Here is a 17,923-nt window from a genome sequence, read left to right as displayed (position 1 = left end):
ACATACCAGTGGCTCTGTAGATGACTGCAATTTTGTCTACACTCTAGACTCTAGAATAGCATTTCCCAAAATATCCTCTGCATACTCCTGGAGGCATTGGAGATGGTTTTAGGCAGTTCTCAGATGTACTTCAAAAATTTGTTAATATTAAATCTGTTTATATTTGAGGGTAGTTAACACCCCATTCAGCAACTTCAGACCTCGTTGTCAGGAAGAAAGGCCATAGGAAAGGAGGAGTTTGTTGAACAGGAATGAAAGAGAACAGAAACTCAACCAGAGCATTATATCATTAGACAGTATTGTATGGTGGCTAGAGTATAAGCTCTGAGCCAAACTGCCTGTATTCAAATCCTGGCTCTTGCAGTGGCTAGCTATGTTATTTTGAGCATGTTTCTTAACTTCATTGTGTAGGTTTTTACAATAGCACTTAACGCACAAGGATGCTATGAGGATTTAAGTGATTATTACAGTGACATATAATGTGCACTCAGTAAGTGTAAGTTATTACTATCTGGGAATCATTTAGCAAAGGAATTGGGAACACCCACAATTTGTTGAAAGCTTACTCTCTGCCAGGAATTGTACATATATGACCTTATTTTATTCATGAGGAAGACTTAGAAAGTTTCAGTGATTTTCCCAAGGTTATAAAACTAACTCTTGCTCCACTAGCATTCAGACTCGAACTGATTGGATTCCAAAGCCATGCCATGCTTCTAAGGATCAAAGGCAAGACATGCAAGATTTCATAAGGGGCTTCTTGTATATTATCTCTCAACCCTCTGTCCCCTTCTGCGCCCCCTCCATCATAGCATGTACCGGTGAACTCTTTAAAACTAGAAAGTTCTGTTTGGGAATGGAGAAAGTGGGGAAACTGGAGACACTGAGCACAACTGACCCACTGAGAAGGGAGTGGGAGTCTTGGCACATGCAAGGGAAGCTAGCAGACCAGACCTTAAAAATGCCTATTGGTGGTTTCTATGAAAAGTAGCCTCTCAGGTTTCAGTTCTTTTATTCAGCGCCTCTAAGATATTGTTGAACTATAAACTACTGTCTACATTATCATCTATTTGATAGCTTTTAAGTATAGAAAGGATTTGGTCATTTAAATTATGTCCGTACATGGAGTCCACATTACTGTAAGGCAAGGAATCTTTGCCTTTATTGCAAAGATATTTCTTTTTTTTTCTGAACCCAAAATCTCAGGGAAAATGCAAAGATATTTCAATAAAACTTTCAAAATGTTGCAAATTGGCTTCCTTTGGTTTTGCCAACATTTAGAAAGGTAACTTTACCAGTTTCTACTGAAACTTTAACTTTCCCTCTTTTGAGGATGGGAAAATACCCTGCAAGTATGTTTATCTTTCCCAAACAATGTTATTCATTCATAAAAAAATCAACTGAACGTGAGCGGAGGGTAACAAAATCAAAACTCAAATCCATGACTTGCGGGCGAAGTTTGACTCTGGAGATTAAGGCTGCATTGAGCTATTCCTACGACGTTCCTGGGGTGGGAGAGAATGAGCACGGCTGGTGCACCTCCTGTATACTTTCACGTTTCAGTACCAGAGCTCTAACCCTGCCACTTTCACTGAACTGCTGACTTGTGGGGACAGCTCAGCAACTCTGCCCCGAGGGCGGCTGAGTCACCCAGCCGCCCACGGACCCTTGGACGGTCTCCGTAGGCTCCAGCGGAGGCCTGGCTACCGCGACCCGCTCTCCAGGGGGCGAGCACTGCTGCGGCGCTCCTTTCCGCCTCCGTCCAGCCCGCCTCCAGGAGGGCGCCGCCGGCCCCCGCGCCTTCGTTCAGGCCCTGGGATCCCTGTTATCCCGGAGAGCCGCTGCGTCCGGGGACGGAGGCTCCAGCCTCCTTGCTTCTCGGAGTGCGACGGAATCCAGCTCTGGCCAGCCTTCCCGCTGCCGCCACTCTGCGCGCTTCCCGCCGCCTCCTAGGGTGACCGAAGGAAGCCGCCGAAGGTTCCCTGGAAGTTGCTGCTCACAGCCGCACAGGCGCGCTCCCTGCGGGGCGCATGCGCCCAGGGCCGGCCGCGCGGGTCCCGGCTCCGGTGACGTGGCGATGCGGAGGCGGAGCCAAGGTCGGTGGCGGGAGGGTGGGGGAGGAAGAGCGAGGTGAGCGCGGACGTCAGAGTGGAGAGCGGAAGGTCAGGGAGGCTCGGAGCGGAAGTGAGACTAGGGAGTCTGTCCGCCATTGTGGACCTGAGAAGCGGAGAGCGAGACAGGGAAGAGGAGCGTGCAAGCGGAAAAGACGGGCCCGTTCCGCTGACTCCCCAGCGCGAGGCCCTCATTTTGGCTTCTCAGCGAGCGGCGGCAGCGGCGGCGGCTAGAACAATCACTCGGCCGAGGGCGGCAGCCAACAGCTGTGAGTGCACGGGGAGAGGCCCAGGCGGCGGCGGCAGCGGCGGCGGCTCCTCTCGGGTTGCGGTGAAGAATGTCAGCCACTAGCGTGGATCAGGTGAGGGAGCAGAGGCCCCAGGCTCGGCGAAGGCCCGAGCCCCGGAGCTCCACCCTCGCGTGGGGCTTCGGCTCCTCCCCGTCGCCGCCGCTGCCGGCCCCAAAAACGGTGCCCCGGGCGCAAGTTGCTGCGGTCCTGCCGCCCGGGCCCGGGCGTGCATCCTGGCCGGGGAGCCTGCGGGCGGGCGGTCGCGGTGCTGCGGTGGGTTGGGGGAAGGACCGCTCTTAGGGGCCTTAGGACACATCCTGAGGGCGGCAGACGTGGGGCAGAGACCTGGGAGACGGATTTCGAGTCGCGGGTGGGAGGTTTAAAGGCTGGGGGTGGTTGAGAAATTGATGGCTCTGGAGGATATGGTGGGTTTTACTCCTACGCGGATTGTTTAAAATAATTTGCCTTTAATAATGTCTTTGATTAACACACTTTCTCTCTTTCTTCCTTTTTCTCCTTTTTACCCCATCTTTCATCTCGCTACACAGAGACCTAAAGGGCAAGGAAATAAAGGTGAGTTTGGATATTTTTTTCTTATTTCTCAGTGTTGCCTTCATGTTACTTTTAAACTGCGGGATGGATTTTTGTTTGTTGGTTTCTTTTTGCTCCATTTTTTTTTTTTTTTGAAATGTAGGATTAGATAAACATCACTGCCAAGGCAGCCAAGTGCTATCCAAAACTTAGGTAGTTCCTTGTTTTGAAGCCACTTTTATAGAAACCAAAGTGGTATAAGAAATAGTTTTCTTAGTTGCATTTCAGTTATGCAGGAATTATTGTGCATGTAGTGATACTTTAGTTTTCCCGTTGATCTGTGTTATGTAACTTATGCTATAAACATTTCTGTATGTGTATATAGAAAAGTATGTTCTTAAAAGTGTACATTTTGTTTTGACATGTCGGGATTACATTGGAACATGCAACTCACGTAGTATTCCAAGTCACATTAATGAAAATTGTATTATTAATCACTGATTCTGTTGAAGTCAGTTGCAATGAGGCAACAACATGAGAGAAAAAACTGAATAAGCGTGTCATCTTGCTATATAGTTCTGATTGCAAGATGTGACTTCCATCTGGTATCTTATGAGGGGCTGAGAAGGAAATGATTTGTGAGGTTTCTGCCAGGATTATTGGATTTACTCTTTAGTAAAAGTACCTTTGAAAGTAAAGCATTTAAAAAAATAAGTGTGTTTTGTATTAATATAAAACAATGCAGTCAGCTGACTGAAACATTATGACATTAGTCATGTGACATTAGTAAGTGTAGAGCAGTAACTGCTTCCTTGGGAGAGTGCCAATTAAATAACATTATGGTGAATTATATATTTATAACATTTGTAGTAGTGCTTAAAATTATACTAAATAGAATTATGCTTCCTGTTTTTTAAATTTCAGTAACAAAGTATTACTTAGGAAATAAGATCTATAGTAGCCTTTTAGATGTAAGTTCAATGTCTTTGTTGGTGCTCTTTAAATTCTTGGTAGGCTTTTTATTTGCTATTGCAAATTTGCTTAATTTGAAGAGAAATAGGTTTTGTATACATAGATTAGTTTCTTTTGAATTGTATGTAGTACAATTTATATAAGAATTTGTACATACCAAATATATGGCACTATATTAGGTAACAAATTTATTGCTTTGTTTTGATTAAAAATGTGTTTTCTTGAAGTATATAAATATTTAGAAATTTTAATTTTTAGAATTTCAATTTTTTTAGAATTTTCTGTGTTGTAAGCATAAACCTCAGAATTGGATATATTGATTTATGTTAAATGAGTTTTTAAAAATTTGTAAATTTGAAGAGAATGATCCATTAATTTCTTTTTTTGCTAGTCTGCCCATTAGGAAGTATATAGACTTGGAGATTGTGAAATCTGTGGTCATTATTGCCTAGCATAAATTATTTTATCCTAGATCTATGGGGAGGTGGCACTTTGCAAGGCTATTTGAAATGCTAAGTGTTATGTGTTATCTGCTTTAAGGTAAGTACACAAGTTCTATGAAGTACTTAAGTTGTTTGATAAAACAAAATAGAGCATCTATAGCATTGTAAGCCAGTGCTGTAAGTTTGATTTATGACATGGTCATTTCACTTAGGTATACTCTAGTAGTATCTTTGCTATTACAGATATAAATTATCTATATGCTACATATATATCCACTATTTATAAATAAATATTTTTTGGTTATTTAAAAAATTTTAATCCATCAGAAGCACTTTTGTTAGATATATATAGACACACGCACCATGTGTTATTTGGATAGTTCTTTATTCCCAAGAAATCCACCCCCCTTCATGTTCAGTTCAATAACAATAATTTTATCCAAGGATAGAGTGATGGACTGGGATTCCTAGGAGTCCTGAGTTTTAGTACTACCTTTGTCTGCTGACTTGCCAAGTGAGCTTGAACACATTATACCTTTTTGTCACAAATTCCCCTCCATAAATAGAATAGTAACTACTCTAGCCATAATTCCTATTGTATGAGGATTGTTGTAATTACAAAGTTCACTGTTCTACCAGCCATTATGTTTGCTGGATTTCTTTTCACCTCCCTCACTTAATCTGTTTTTAAGGTGCAGGAAGTCTCCATTGCATGGAGTCTTGGCAGGAGGGGAAAAGTGCTACTGGCCTAAAAGTATTGGTAATCATTTATGTTGCTTTAAAATGGCAGATGCTACAAGTGTTCAAATACACATATACATGACTTGTATTTTTATGTCTCTCTGGGGAGAATTACAAGGCAAAGGTACACCACCAGTTAATTGATAACCCTGGTTGTATGTGTTTTTGAGAAAAACTATTCTGCCATAGCTGACTTGGTTTTCAAGCTAGTAAAGTAGCTTTACAGTTCTGTTTACTTTTATGAAGCAGAAAGCAAAGTTATTTTTCTTAAACTACAGTCTCAGTTGTCTAAGAATATGAGTAGTAATCTTGAGTTTAGAACTTAGCAAGCTTATGAAAAATACGTGTCCTTGAGAAGTTGGTGTGAATTAAAGTTTTGAAAGCATAATCCTTTGCAGTTGACTTTTCAGAGATGCTAAATTTCTTTTCTAAATTATCTTAAGTTGACAGCAGTAGCCTAACACCTGGCTTTAGTGTCTTTGATTTTCTCCTAAGTGTTTTTCTGTATATCCTTAATGACTTAATGCACCAAGGCGCTAAAAGGAATTATACATAAGTCTCTTTGATAAGGGGAAATGTTTTTGTAGTATAAATAATTCTAGGTTTACATGTTTATAAGTTTGAATTCTTTTGTAATTAATAGATTGTCATTATGTTAAGTATCAGAACTCTTTCTTATCCTTGGCAACGGTAGTACCAAAGGATAGTAGAAATTTAAGGGTAATTATTTATCTATTAGTCCATAATTTTTTTTTTTTTTTTTTGAAACAGAGTCTTGCTCTGTCACCCTGAGTGCAATGGCATTATAGCTCACTGCAACCTCAAACTCCTGGGCTTAAGTGATCCTCCTGCCTCAGCTTCCCGAGTAGCTGGGACTACAGGCACACGCCACGATGCCTGGCTAATTTTTCTATTTTTAGTAGAGACAGGGTCTCGGTCTTGCTCAGGCTGGTCTCAAACTCCTGGCCTCAAGCAGTTCTTCCCACCTCGGCCTCCCATGGTCCATAATTCAATACTGACTTCATATTTGATTTATTTATTAACAAGTAGAGTTATTGCTTATTGGAATAAACGTGTGCTGTGTCATTACTTGCAGACACTACAGATGGAAGTATCAGATTCCATACTTGTAGTCTTAGGCCTTGCTACCTCGTTTTCCTGTCTCTAAGTTTATAAATAGGCAAATTTATGGAAAAGAATTTATCTTTTTCTTCCTCTCCTCCTCCTCCCAACAGAGAGATGTGCATCGTTCTGTACAACTGCAGTTTAAAAGAATTATGTTGAATTTGGCTAAGTTTTAATGTTTCGGAAAGGTAGTGGAGAATGCCTTGCATTTTGGCAATATTCTGTTGTATCCTCTCTCCATCTTCCCCAGAAATGATTTCAAAGCACTTTACTGTCATTATTTTAGGCTTCATTTTATTATTAATCCTTACAACATTCCTATAAGGAGATAGCGGGTATATGGTATTGTCGCTGTTTTTGTAGGTGGGGAAACATGATGCACAGATCTGTTGACTTTCCTAACTTGATGTAGTCAGGACCAGAGCAAAGAATCACCTGGCTCCTAAGGCCCATGTTCTATCTTGATTTGACTCTGCTTCATAGAGCAGAGGAAACAGGCGAAGAATCATGTAAGTCATCTGTTCTTTTTTCCCCCTGAAGAACTTTTACAGACTATGGAACTAGCTTGGATTTCATTACTATTTAATGGCTTTCAGACTCCAAGATATTAGATGGTCATTAAGTAATATTCAAAAACTAAAGTCTTTTAAGACAGTTGAATTTCTTAAAGGTATATATGTGAAACTCAAGGGCTAGTTAGTATCTTATTTGGATTTTAATGTAATGCAAATTGCTTGTCAGTATATGTGAAGTACTTTTAATTAAACGTCTTTTCCTTAGATTGACTTACGCCTTGTATAGGACTTTATAGACATTTATGCATCATTTAAAAATGACTGTAGACTGTATTTACATAGTGTGTAATAATATTGTTCTTAGGCTCAGCCTCTTAATAGAGAAAGAATACTATAGAAGAAATAAGAATAGGAGTAAAATATATGTTCAGATAAATTTTAAGTAGGCACTTTTTGACTGTATTAGTATGGACTAGATTTCTGAGAACCTAATGGATACAAGAGGTAGTTGTAATTTTGAAATGGTTAGCTGTTTCAAATAGTGACTAATATGTATTAGTGTAATAGTCCAGTAGTGAAGCATTTTTTTTGCAAGGAGTGACAGACCATGCATAACTATCTTTGATAAATGAGCAGTAAAGCCAGTAGTAAAGGAGAACAGATATGTCAGAATTTCTTGGACTGTAATGATTAGCCCAGCCTTTTTTTTTTTTTTTTTTTTTTTTGAGACAGAGTCTCACTCTGTTGCCTGGGCTAGAGTGCTGTGGCATCAGCCTACCTCACAGCAACTTCAGACTCCTGGGCTGAAGCAATCCTACTGCCTCAGCCTCCCAAGTAGCTGAGACTACAGGCATGCACCACCATGCCTGGCTAATTTTTTCTATATATGTATTTTTAGTTGTCCAGATAATTTCTTTCTATTTTTAGTAGAGACGGGGTCTCGGTCTTGCTCAGGCTGGTCTTTAACTCCTGACCTTGAGTGATCCACCCACCTCGGCCTCCCAGAGTGCTAGGATTACAGGTGTGAGCCACCGTGCCCGGCCTAGCCCAGCCTTTTAAGTAAACTAAGGCACCCTCCTCTTCATTTTTGTTAAAAAATTTAAATTCTGTGGAGCACATTTAGCTCGACCCTAGTTCGGATGCAGTCCTTATTAAAAACAGTTAAATCACTTAAGTGGAGCCCAGGATCAAGTTAACCTTCAGGTTGCTCTTATGGTCTCTAAGGGCAATGCAGTATCATAAGAGGTCTACTTTGAGGGTTTCACAGAGTAGCATCATAACTTAGAGTCATCTTTGCTACTCAACAGATGGCAAAAAAACTAAGGAATTTCAGATATGTCTTTGCTCCCAAGCCACTGTTAACTCATAATATTACATTTTAGGTGATATAAACTCATGGGAAAATGAAGGATAATAAAAATGTATAGAGGCGCACACAACTTAAATCCATCACCCTCAACCTTAATTTATAATAGTCTGTAACACTGTATTTTTTAGCAATAAAAGTTCAGATACTGAGTTCTTTTTGTTCCCAAGAGGTTGGTTGACATCTATCAGAAACTTCCACTTTTTTCGTCTCACACGTGTTGCAATAGTATAGAATAGCATATTTACATGGTGCCACCACATCAAATTTTAGCCTAGTAATGCTTCTCTGTTTAAATCGTTCTAAGGTCGTTTTTAATTCTATTTGGATCTTGTAATATTTAATATGACAATATCCAAGATTATTGAACATTGCCATTTAATAGTCAGATGAGGTATGTACTGTTAATAACCTTGAACAGAGCAGTAGTTAGGTAAAGTCACTAACTAGCAGTCACCCATCTCCTCAGTGGTGGACTTGGGATTCAAATCCAGGACCTTCTTACTTACGGAGTTTGTGCTTAAAAGCACTCTGAGACAGCGTCCAAAGAATAACAACTTTACAGAGCGTTTATGAAAATGACCTCTGAACAAATGTGATAATTCTAAATTATTTTCTGACCCGTTTTCTCACGTGTTGCAAGAATAATGGTTATCTTCAGTGTTTTTATTTGTACTTTCATGTGAAAGTCTTCATTTTTGGGGGGTTAGAATTAAAGCCCTTTTTATTTAGCTTTTCCGTAATTCATTGTGATACTGTTTTAGGTGAATTTAGTCACTTTACTGGAGACATTTAAGACATTTACTATAACTTCAGATCCCAAATAGTTGTTTCATTCTTTACTTACCTTTATTAGATCAAATCATACAGAGATTTAAACAGAGAGAACATTCAGAAATCTTTTTATTATTGACAACACTACTTGAAATAGTTATTTTAGATTCTAATATAGCAGTAGGAAGCTCTTTACAACATTTTTGTATAACTGTTTACTCACTACAGTGTTGAAATTGGATATTTACTTAAAGTTTTTGGTAAGGGGAAGTGTACATATGGCTTGTATTTCTGTAATCTTGGGCTTATATATCACAAGATTTCTAAGTTTTTTGTGGCACATAAATATTTGTATCCAAAATAAAGTTTATCCTTAAGAGGGTTCCTAAATGAAAAGAACAAAGAACTCAGGATTACTTTTTCTGAGTGGGCTTTAAAAATATTAAAAATGTTAAGTTGTGCTGTGAGTTTCCTAAAGATAATGACAACACTTCTAAAATATTAAAAACAATAGCTTGTGCTGTGAGTTTCATAAAGATAATTGTAACACTTCTAATACAAGTATTTTTTTAGTTTCAGTACAAAACGGTTCGATTCATCAAAAAGATGCTGTAAATGATGATGATTTTGAGCCATACTTAAGTAGCCAGACAAATCAGGTAAGTCTCCTGACAGTTTCAGATTCTAGGAAATTAATCAACTAGATATTTTAGTTGAATGATACTAACCATGACATCAATTAATTCATCTAGTGTGTCTGCATAGTCGTGAATAGCAGTTGCAGGTTTCTGGCACAACGGAGTTTTTTAAAGATTTGAAGATGAACATTATTTATATATGTTATGGTTAGAATTTTTCAAATGTTGAAAGAATTTAATCTTTTAATGTCACTGCTGTATTTTCATAGCTTAAGCCTAGTAGAAGGCTTAATTAGCTAGAAATTTGTATATGTGGAGTGGGGGATTAATTGTCTGAAATTGCCTGCCATTTTTGGTTAAATGTAGTATTTTCTTTTTTATAAGACATTTCAATTTAAATTTCATTGATAATTGCTGAAAGTTTGAATAACTTGATCGTGTTAAGGAAAAGACTTTGTAAAATATTTGTTTTCATATTGTAGACATGGAGAATTTTATCAAATTAAGTAAGTGTTAGCTTTTGAGGATTTGTGTGCAGGAATAATTTAGATTTAAACATTGAAAAACAATGGTATTTGGTATCTGTATACCATTTCTGCATCCATTTCTGTCATTAAAAATAGGTCTCTGCTGGAAACAAATTTAAGAAATAATTTTCAATATTAACCCGTTTCTTTAGAGAGAATAACCTGGAATGAAACTTTTGTGTGTTTTTGCTTAAAAAAATGCAAAAAATGCTTTAAGACCTTTAAGTCTTAAAAATAGTTCTTTATAGTTTTTCAGAATAATTTGATGATTAAGTTGATTCTAAATTATTAAAATTAAAAATTCAAGTTTTAATTGGCACTTTTAAAGATACTATGTAATTTGTGTATATTAGTTTGAAAAATAAATTGGAGAACCGAAATTTGAGCTTGTCTGCTTCCATGTATGGGGAAATGTGAAAAATGTACTCTGAAATTTTAACCTAGAGTTTTAAAACTATGAAAGAATAAGGAACCAAGTATTACTACAGAACTTAAAAGTACAGTTATAGAGAAAATTTGAACAAAAAGTGGTTCCTTATTTGTGGAATATAGGATTATTTTCACTACTGGAGAGCGATGGTTTGTGTTCAACCTGATCTACCTCTTGGTCATTTCTCCTTAACCACTCCCTCCTGTCTGCTGAGTTATAGTCTTAGCGTACATGGAGAGGAATAAATAAATGAGGAAAAATAAAAACTGGTCATAGAATCTGTGAAAGTTTGGCTACTCTTAAAAGAATTGAAAAAATTTATTCTAACTTTATGATCTCAACAAATTTACTTTTCCACCTAAAGTTGTGAAAGTAGAAGATCATTCGTGAAGTGTAATGTAAGTTTTAAAAGAAATATACTTTTATTATATTCTGGCCCACCCGTATAGTAATCTCAGTTAACCCTTATGGCAGTGTTTTCCAATTTTTTTTGAGAAATTCTAATATTATGAGGCATAGTATATATTCTTTCAAAAAAATCTCCATGATCGGATAAGTTTGGGGTTTTTGCTGCTTGATTTCATAGTTTATAAATTATAATTTAAAATGAATTTCTTAAGATAAAGATACATTATGAAGCTCCTGACTTGTTCAAACTCTTCGTTAAGGAATTTTAGTGGACTGTAAAGACAGTTTCAGAATTGCTACCTGAAAGAATCTTCTTACTTGTTTTACTTAGTAACAGATACTTTACAGTTCTTTATTTGTCTCAAAGACTGAGAAAGGTTTTTGTTGCAGAAGGACTTTTGTCACAAGAGTTTTTGACATTGCACAGAGGTACTTTAGGAAGGGAGACCAGGGGATCCCATCAGTGTGGCAGCCAGAGCTGTGCTGTGCTTCTTGTCTGTGCTATATATTGGAATTATGTGTAAGTTTTACTTGTAAAAAAATTTTAGGAAGTGTTGGGAAACCACTGTGGTGGACCCAAAATGAGTTTTTTTTTCAATTGCATCATTATTCCTTATGTTGGGGCAAAAACATTTATAAAAGATTTGTTTCAGTGTGATATTCAGGCCGGGCACAGTGGCTCACAAGCGCCTGTAATCCTAGCACTCTGGGAGGCCAAGGTAGAAGGAGGCAGGAGGATTGCTTGAGGTGAGGAATTTGAGACCAGCCTTAGCAAGAGTGAGACCCATCTCTACTAAAAATAGAAAAATGAGCCAGGCGTCATGGTGTATGCTTGTAGTCCCAGCTGGGGAGGCTGAGGCAGGAGGATCGCTTGAGTCCAGGAGTTGAGGTTACTGTGAGCTAGGCTGACACCATGAAACTCTAGCCCAGGTGACAAAGCAAGACTCTGTCTCAAGGAAAAAAAAAATAAGTGATATTCAAATGAAAAGCTCTTAAAATTTTTTACTAATTAAATTATAGTAACTTGATGATATTTTAATCAACGTATTTATCTCCTATTTGAAATATTAAAGTTTTATTCCAGCTATGCCGATTCTACCTCTTCTTGCCAGTACTGAATAGGTTTTTCCCCAGTCATCTTTCCAAAATATTAAAAATAATTATCTTTAATGCACATATTTACATTTTAAAGAACACTAATACTGTAGAATATTGAAAACTGGATTTATTGTAGAGAAAAATTGAAAATTATCTGAAATCTTTAAGTTATGAGAACTTGTTGCTCCTAATTAGCGAAAATACAAAATTTTAAAAAAACCTTTAAAGAGTACTATTATAGCAAATTAGTGAAAACTGGATTTATTGGTGATAGATCTCAAATTATTGGCAGATTTAAAGTTATGTAAGTATTTAATAAGGTCCTTGTATTCTGACTTCAGTGAAATAATTGTTTAATCAAAAAAATTTTCAACTAAATACACATTATGTTTTTAAAATTAAATCCTTTTATTTGATTTTAAAATTATAAATAACAAAAATGAGTCTTGATGAGAAAGGTGTTTAATGGTTTTGGCTAATGATTTAAATTGTTTTATATACTTAAATTTAATTCAGATCAAACCCAGAGATAATTTAAAACAAGTTGTTGGCTTTTCTACTTCTGTGGCAGCATATTTCTTCTATTTTATAGTGTTCAATTTCTTAGGGAATAATTTTTATAGTAATTTTGAATGTAAATGTCAGTCCTTCAGGTCTTAAAATTAGTTCTCTGTAGTTCTTCGGAATAATTTGATGATTAAGTGGATTGGATAATTCAGATTTTAGTAGACAGTGTTAAAGGTACCATGTAATTTGTGCATATGAGTTTGAAGAGTAAATTGGAAAACTGAAGTTTGAGTTTGTTTGCTTGCCATGTATGGGGAACTAAATTCCTGCCTATGTTTATCAGAGAAGTAGTATGGAGCATTAAGAATAAAAAATAAGATTTTGAATTGTGTTATTTTCTGCCGCAGCCATCACTGTCCTTAGTTAAGGTTTTCATTATCTCTGCCTGTTGGAGTAATTTTTTTTTTTCTTTTTCTTTCTTTCTTTTTTTTTTTTGATGTAGCACCCTAGGGTTTGGAATGATTTTCTAACTGGTAATTCGGTATTGCCATTCAGCAGTCGTCTTAAAATCTAAGTCTGATATTGTCACTGTCATGATAAAGAAGTATCACAGCTTCATAACAGTGGATGCATTTATTATATAAGTGCTCTTAAAATGTCTCCAGTTCCTTCTCTAGCCCATCTTTTGTCAACTTTCTCCATCTAACTTAGGGAAATAGGACTTACCATTATTCTCTGAAAATATGAATATTTTCTGAATATTTCTTTTATGATCTCAATCTTTGTATTTATCTATGTTTTATACACAAATATGTACACACACACATTGTATCACTTGCTTCCTTAAGTCTTTTCTGATGTCCCAGTTACTTTCTCCCTCCTTTGTACTTGTTTTGTTTTGCATTCTTTTTCATTTCTAGTACTTATTACATTGTAGGGTATTTATGTCTTCCTCACTGTATCTGTGAAGTGCTCCAGGTTGGAGATCATGTTCATCTTTTTGTCTCCCTTGACCAGCATAGTATCTGGCGCATAGTAACCATTCGTTAAGGGTTTATTAAATGAATCAGCAGTTTAGGTTAGCTGATAGAATTAGAGAATGCAAAATTATGGTTGGTGATAGATTCAGATTGAATATTATTACATATATGACATTTTTCTTACGGCATTGCTATTATTAGATATACATAAATTATATTTTTGTAACGTACACTAATAGAAGAAAATACACAGCATAATATAAGCATTGAAAGAATACTGGACATCATGTTTTGTTAATTCAGAAATTAGTTCAAGAGTTGAAAGTACCTCAGATTCTTAATGGAAAAAAGGTTTCATTTTTCTCTGTATGTAAGTACTAACTATTATTGGTGAATATGCCTTAACAATATGCCTTTTACTGAGCTTTTAAGACATTGCCCAATTCTCTTTTCTTGGATGTTTGGATAATTATGAAGTAAAAATGGATATTAAGTTATTATAATTGAAAGACTCGGTTATAATTGAGTTGTATTAAAATGTCCTCAGGTCAGAACAGTAACCATGAAATTTTTCTTCTTCAAGTTTTCTCCGAATTAATAGAAAAATAATTGACCTACATCACAAGGCTAAAGAGTAATGATTTTAAATGATTTTGAAATTCTAAGGAAGCACTTTTAATCTTAAGGTAAAAGACATGATTCATAATACTTTACTTTGATATAACAGCACTTTGCAATTAACAAAGTCATTTTAAAAAAACTTCACAATTGAGTAGAGCAGCAGGCATTAGCCCTATTTTATCAACAAAAGAACACAGAAATTAAATGATCTGATGAGATCACTGACAAAGAAAGTGGTAAAGAATTGAGCCCATATCCTTGAGACTACTATGTCACACTGTGACTTTATGTGTTTTTTTTTTTTTTGGAGACAGTCTCTTTCTGTCACCCTGGGTAGGATGCAGTGGCATCATCATAGCACAGTGCAACCTCAAACTTCTGGGCTCATCTTCCCACCTTGGCCTCCCAGAGTGCTAGAATTACAGGCATGAACCACTGCATCCAGACTGTACTCTTAAATCTGGACTAGGTTTGAAATTATACCATGTATGGTGATTAATTTACATTTTAAAGAAGCAAATTCAGTTATATTAATAAATATAACTGCTGTTTGTTGAATACCTGTGGCCTAGACACTGTATCTTTATTCCTTTTAGTAGATGAGAAAACAATTTACAGTGTAAATAACTTGTACCCTTCTGGACTGGGATTATTAATACCTAGAAACCTCATGGCTTCATTTCAGCCCTATACTAGATGGCCTCTCCAGATTATGTGTCTGTTTAAGCTGTGGATAAAGGGTCTGTGGATTGATTGATGTATGTATGTATGTATGTATGTATTTAGACAAAGTGTCACTCTTGTTACCCAGGCTAGAGTGCAGTGGTGTTATCATAGCTCTCTGCAACCTCAAACTCCTGGGCTCAAGTGATCCTCCTGTTTCAGCCTCCTGAGTAGCTGGGACTACAGGCACCTGCCACCACTCCCAGCTAATTTTTCTATGTTTAGTACTAAGAGATGGGTTCTTGCTCTTGCTCAGGCTGGTCTGGAACTCTTGACCTCAAGCAATCCTCTCACCTTGGCCTCCCAGTAAAGGTAGCATATCTTTAAAGAACATAGTAAGATTTCATTGTTACTGAACAATTTTCAAATTATGAATAGATTCACTAGTTTAAAGACACTGGACATAAATTGTTGAGTTGATTACACTTATTATAATCAGTTTTGTTTGAGATGAACGGTAAAAAGCAAGTTTTGAATTATTGTTTTCCATCCTCAGTGAGTAGAAATTTTATTCCTCTTCACTGCCAAGATACATTCCTCTAATTGATATTCCATTTAGTTATCAATTAAACATTTATCTTACATTAGCAAAACATACATTAATTTACACTTAATACCAAAAATTACATTTGAAACTGTACTAATTCAGAATTAGTTGATCATTATTTGTGTGTGTGTGTATGTGTGTGTGTGTGTGTTGGGGGGTAGTTTCCAGTGAAGAACCTAAAACCTGCTAGACAAATTCTAAAAGAGCTGTAACGGTTCATCATACCTTACTTTTCAACTTCTCCTGAAAGTCTATTTTTACTAGAACTGAAACCAAAGCCTTAACTTTAGAAAGGAATCTGCTTAAGTTACTTTAATAGAACTAAGGAAAATAGTCTCCTTGAAAATCTTTGCTGAAAGAATTGGGAAATAAATGGTTAGATTGTTGGATAAACAGGAGGCAGTAGCCCATTTCTACAATGTATTTGAGGTGGTAATAATACTCAGAACATCTCTGTAATCAGATAAGGACCCCAGTGCATCTCTGCTTTATTAGCCAAAACTGGGAGGCAATTGTAACTAATGGAGCACATTTTAAAGTAAATTAAACTATGATTTTGACAAAATCACTAATTTAGGGGTGAAGTAGTCAAAATCATGACCTCCACACTCAGAAAAGTTTGGACCTGTTTTTGCTGTAGGTGTAACAGAATTGATAAAAAGTTGTTCCCCATTAATCTAATAGTATATATAGGTGTGGGGATTTTCTTTCTTTTTTTTAAGAGATGGGGTCTTGCTCTGTCACTCAGGCTGGAGTATATTGGCAGGATCATAGCTCACTGCACCTTTGAACACTTGGCCTCAAGTGATCTTCCTTAGCTTCCCAAGTAGCTGGTACTACAGGCATATACCACTATGCCAGCTAACTTTTTTGATTTTTCATTTTATAGACAGGGTCTCACTATGTTGGTCAGGCTGGTCTTGAACTCCTGGCCTCAAGCAATCCTCCTGCCTCAGCCTCCCGAGTCACTGGGATTACAACCACTAGCTAACGTACTCAGTAGGGAGTTTCCTGTTTTTAGGAATTGGCCCAGATTAGGTAACCAGTTAAACTTGGATTGGTAAACTGTGGCCCAGGGGCCATGGCCTGTTGCTTTTTGAGAAAACCTTCAATTTACAAAAGGGTTATTGGGGATGGGGGCAAAAATCCTAAATATGTGACAGAGACCAGAGACTAGGCATAGCTTGCAAAACTTAAAAACTTAACTCTTTGGCTCTTTAGTTTGCTGACGCTTGGATTATGCTATAGATATAGACAAATTAAGAACTTGATGGTAACTGTTGTGTAGAATTCAGCATTTATCATGGTGAAATAAGAATATTAAATTATGAGTATAATTTTGTTAATACTCAGAAAAACAAAAACTTTCTGCTTGGTCTGCTTTTTCACTCCCATATCCAAATAAAGATTTACTGAGTCCAGATTTCAGTGCCAGCATTCAAAATTAAAACGTTGAAACCGATTACCTCTGTATTCAGCCCAGCTCTCCTACTCTTCCCTGTGTGGAATTTATTCTCTTCCTGTGTATTTTGTCTTTTCCACTTAACTGTAGGTTTTCTTTTAGAATGAGTATCTCATATCTATGTTTTTTACAATGTAGGCATTCGGTAAGTGGTTGAAATAAATAGTAAAATTATAAATAAAAGGATACGCTTAAGTAACTATTTAAAAAGGGGTAAAGACAATTTTATCTTTTAATCAGTTATATATGTTATATATATTTGTACTGGCTGAACATCTGTTCCTTTTCATTATACTTCTTTTTAGAGTTTTATATCCCAGTTTCTTGTCAGTATGAAGCACTATGAGTATTTTTATTCTTAGCAGTTATTTTAGTGATTGAATTATACGTGTGTATGCATCATCTTCATGGCTTCTAAGATTTACTCATTATTAAGTTCTTCACAGTATTTTCTTTAAATACCATTGTTGTATTTGAGCTTCCCTCAGGCTTTTCTTTGTAGGTGTATTTAAATATAGCAGTCAATATTTCCAACACTGGTATCTGCAATGATGCTGTTGCTGTGGTGGTTTCACAAATTCTGTTAATTCCTTTCATGCTAATATTGTGAATGTTCTTTGAATATATTTTCAATTATAGATAAGTATCCAGTCTCACTGAAAAATGGTGTTCAGCTAAATTAATAAATTGTAACACATATTTTCCAGTTTCGAGTATAGTCAGCCCCCCCCAATATCTGTGGGATCTGTATCTGTGGTTTCAACCAACTGTGAAGAAAGAAAACAGTTGTCCCTTGATATCTATGGGGGATTGGTTCTAGGACCCCCCCTTGGATACCAAAATCTGCAGAAGCTCAAGTGACCCTTACATAAAATGGTGGAGTATTTGCATATAATCTATGCACATCCTCTAGTATACTGTATTGTTTGGGAAATAATGACCAGAAATAGCCTGTGCTGTTAACCATTCATTTTTTTTCTCCTAAGTATGTTTGTTTTGCAATTGGTTGAATCCACAGATGTGGTACCCATGGATATGGAAGGCCGACTGTATTTGGGGAGAAAAATAACAGTACAATAATAAAAAATAATATAAATAAAAACAATAGAAATAC

At 36.6% G+C, this 17,923-nt stretch overlaps 1 protein-coding gene across 3 annotated transcripts in view; it reads left to right on the top strand.

The window, feature by feature from the left end:
• The first annotated feature begins 2,118 nt into the window (after positions 1-2,118).
• The window catches only part of YTHDF3 (YTH N(6)-methyladenosine RNA binding protein 3), a 39,643-nt gene continuing 23,838 nt past the window's right edge, over positions 2,119-17,923 (top strand). The window contains exons 1-4 of one of the 3 annotated variants that reach the window (XM_012647913.1): positions 2,119-2,473; positions 2,950-2,974; positions 6,577-6,722; positions 9,442-9,527. In XM_012647913.1, coding sequence (XP_012503367.1) covers positions 6,665-6,722; positions 9,442-9,527 — 144 coding nt within the window. In that variant the 5' untranslated portion in view covers positions 2,119-2,473; positions 2,950-2,974; positions 6,577-6,664. The remainder of the gene's footprint in view (positions 2,474-2,949; positions 2,975-6,576; positions 6,723-9,441; positions 9,528-17,923) is intronic. The other 2 variants (XM_012647914.1, XM_012647915.1) reach the window with 2 other exon arrangements.

The sequence above is a fragment of the Propithecus coquereli genome, unplaced genomic scaffold (genome assembly GCF_000956105.1).
Source record: "Propithecus coquereli isolate 6110/MARCELLA unplaced genomic scaffold, Pcoq_1.0 Scaffold277, whole genome shotgun sequence".
In the NCBI taxonomy this organism is placed as follows: domain Eukaryota; kingdom Metazoa; phylum Chordata; class Mammalia; order Primates; family Indriidae; genus Propithecus; species Propithecus coquereli.
This window is presented reverse-complemented; position numbering and strand designations above follow the sequence as displayed.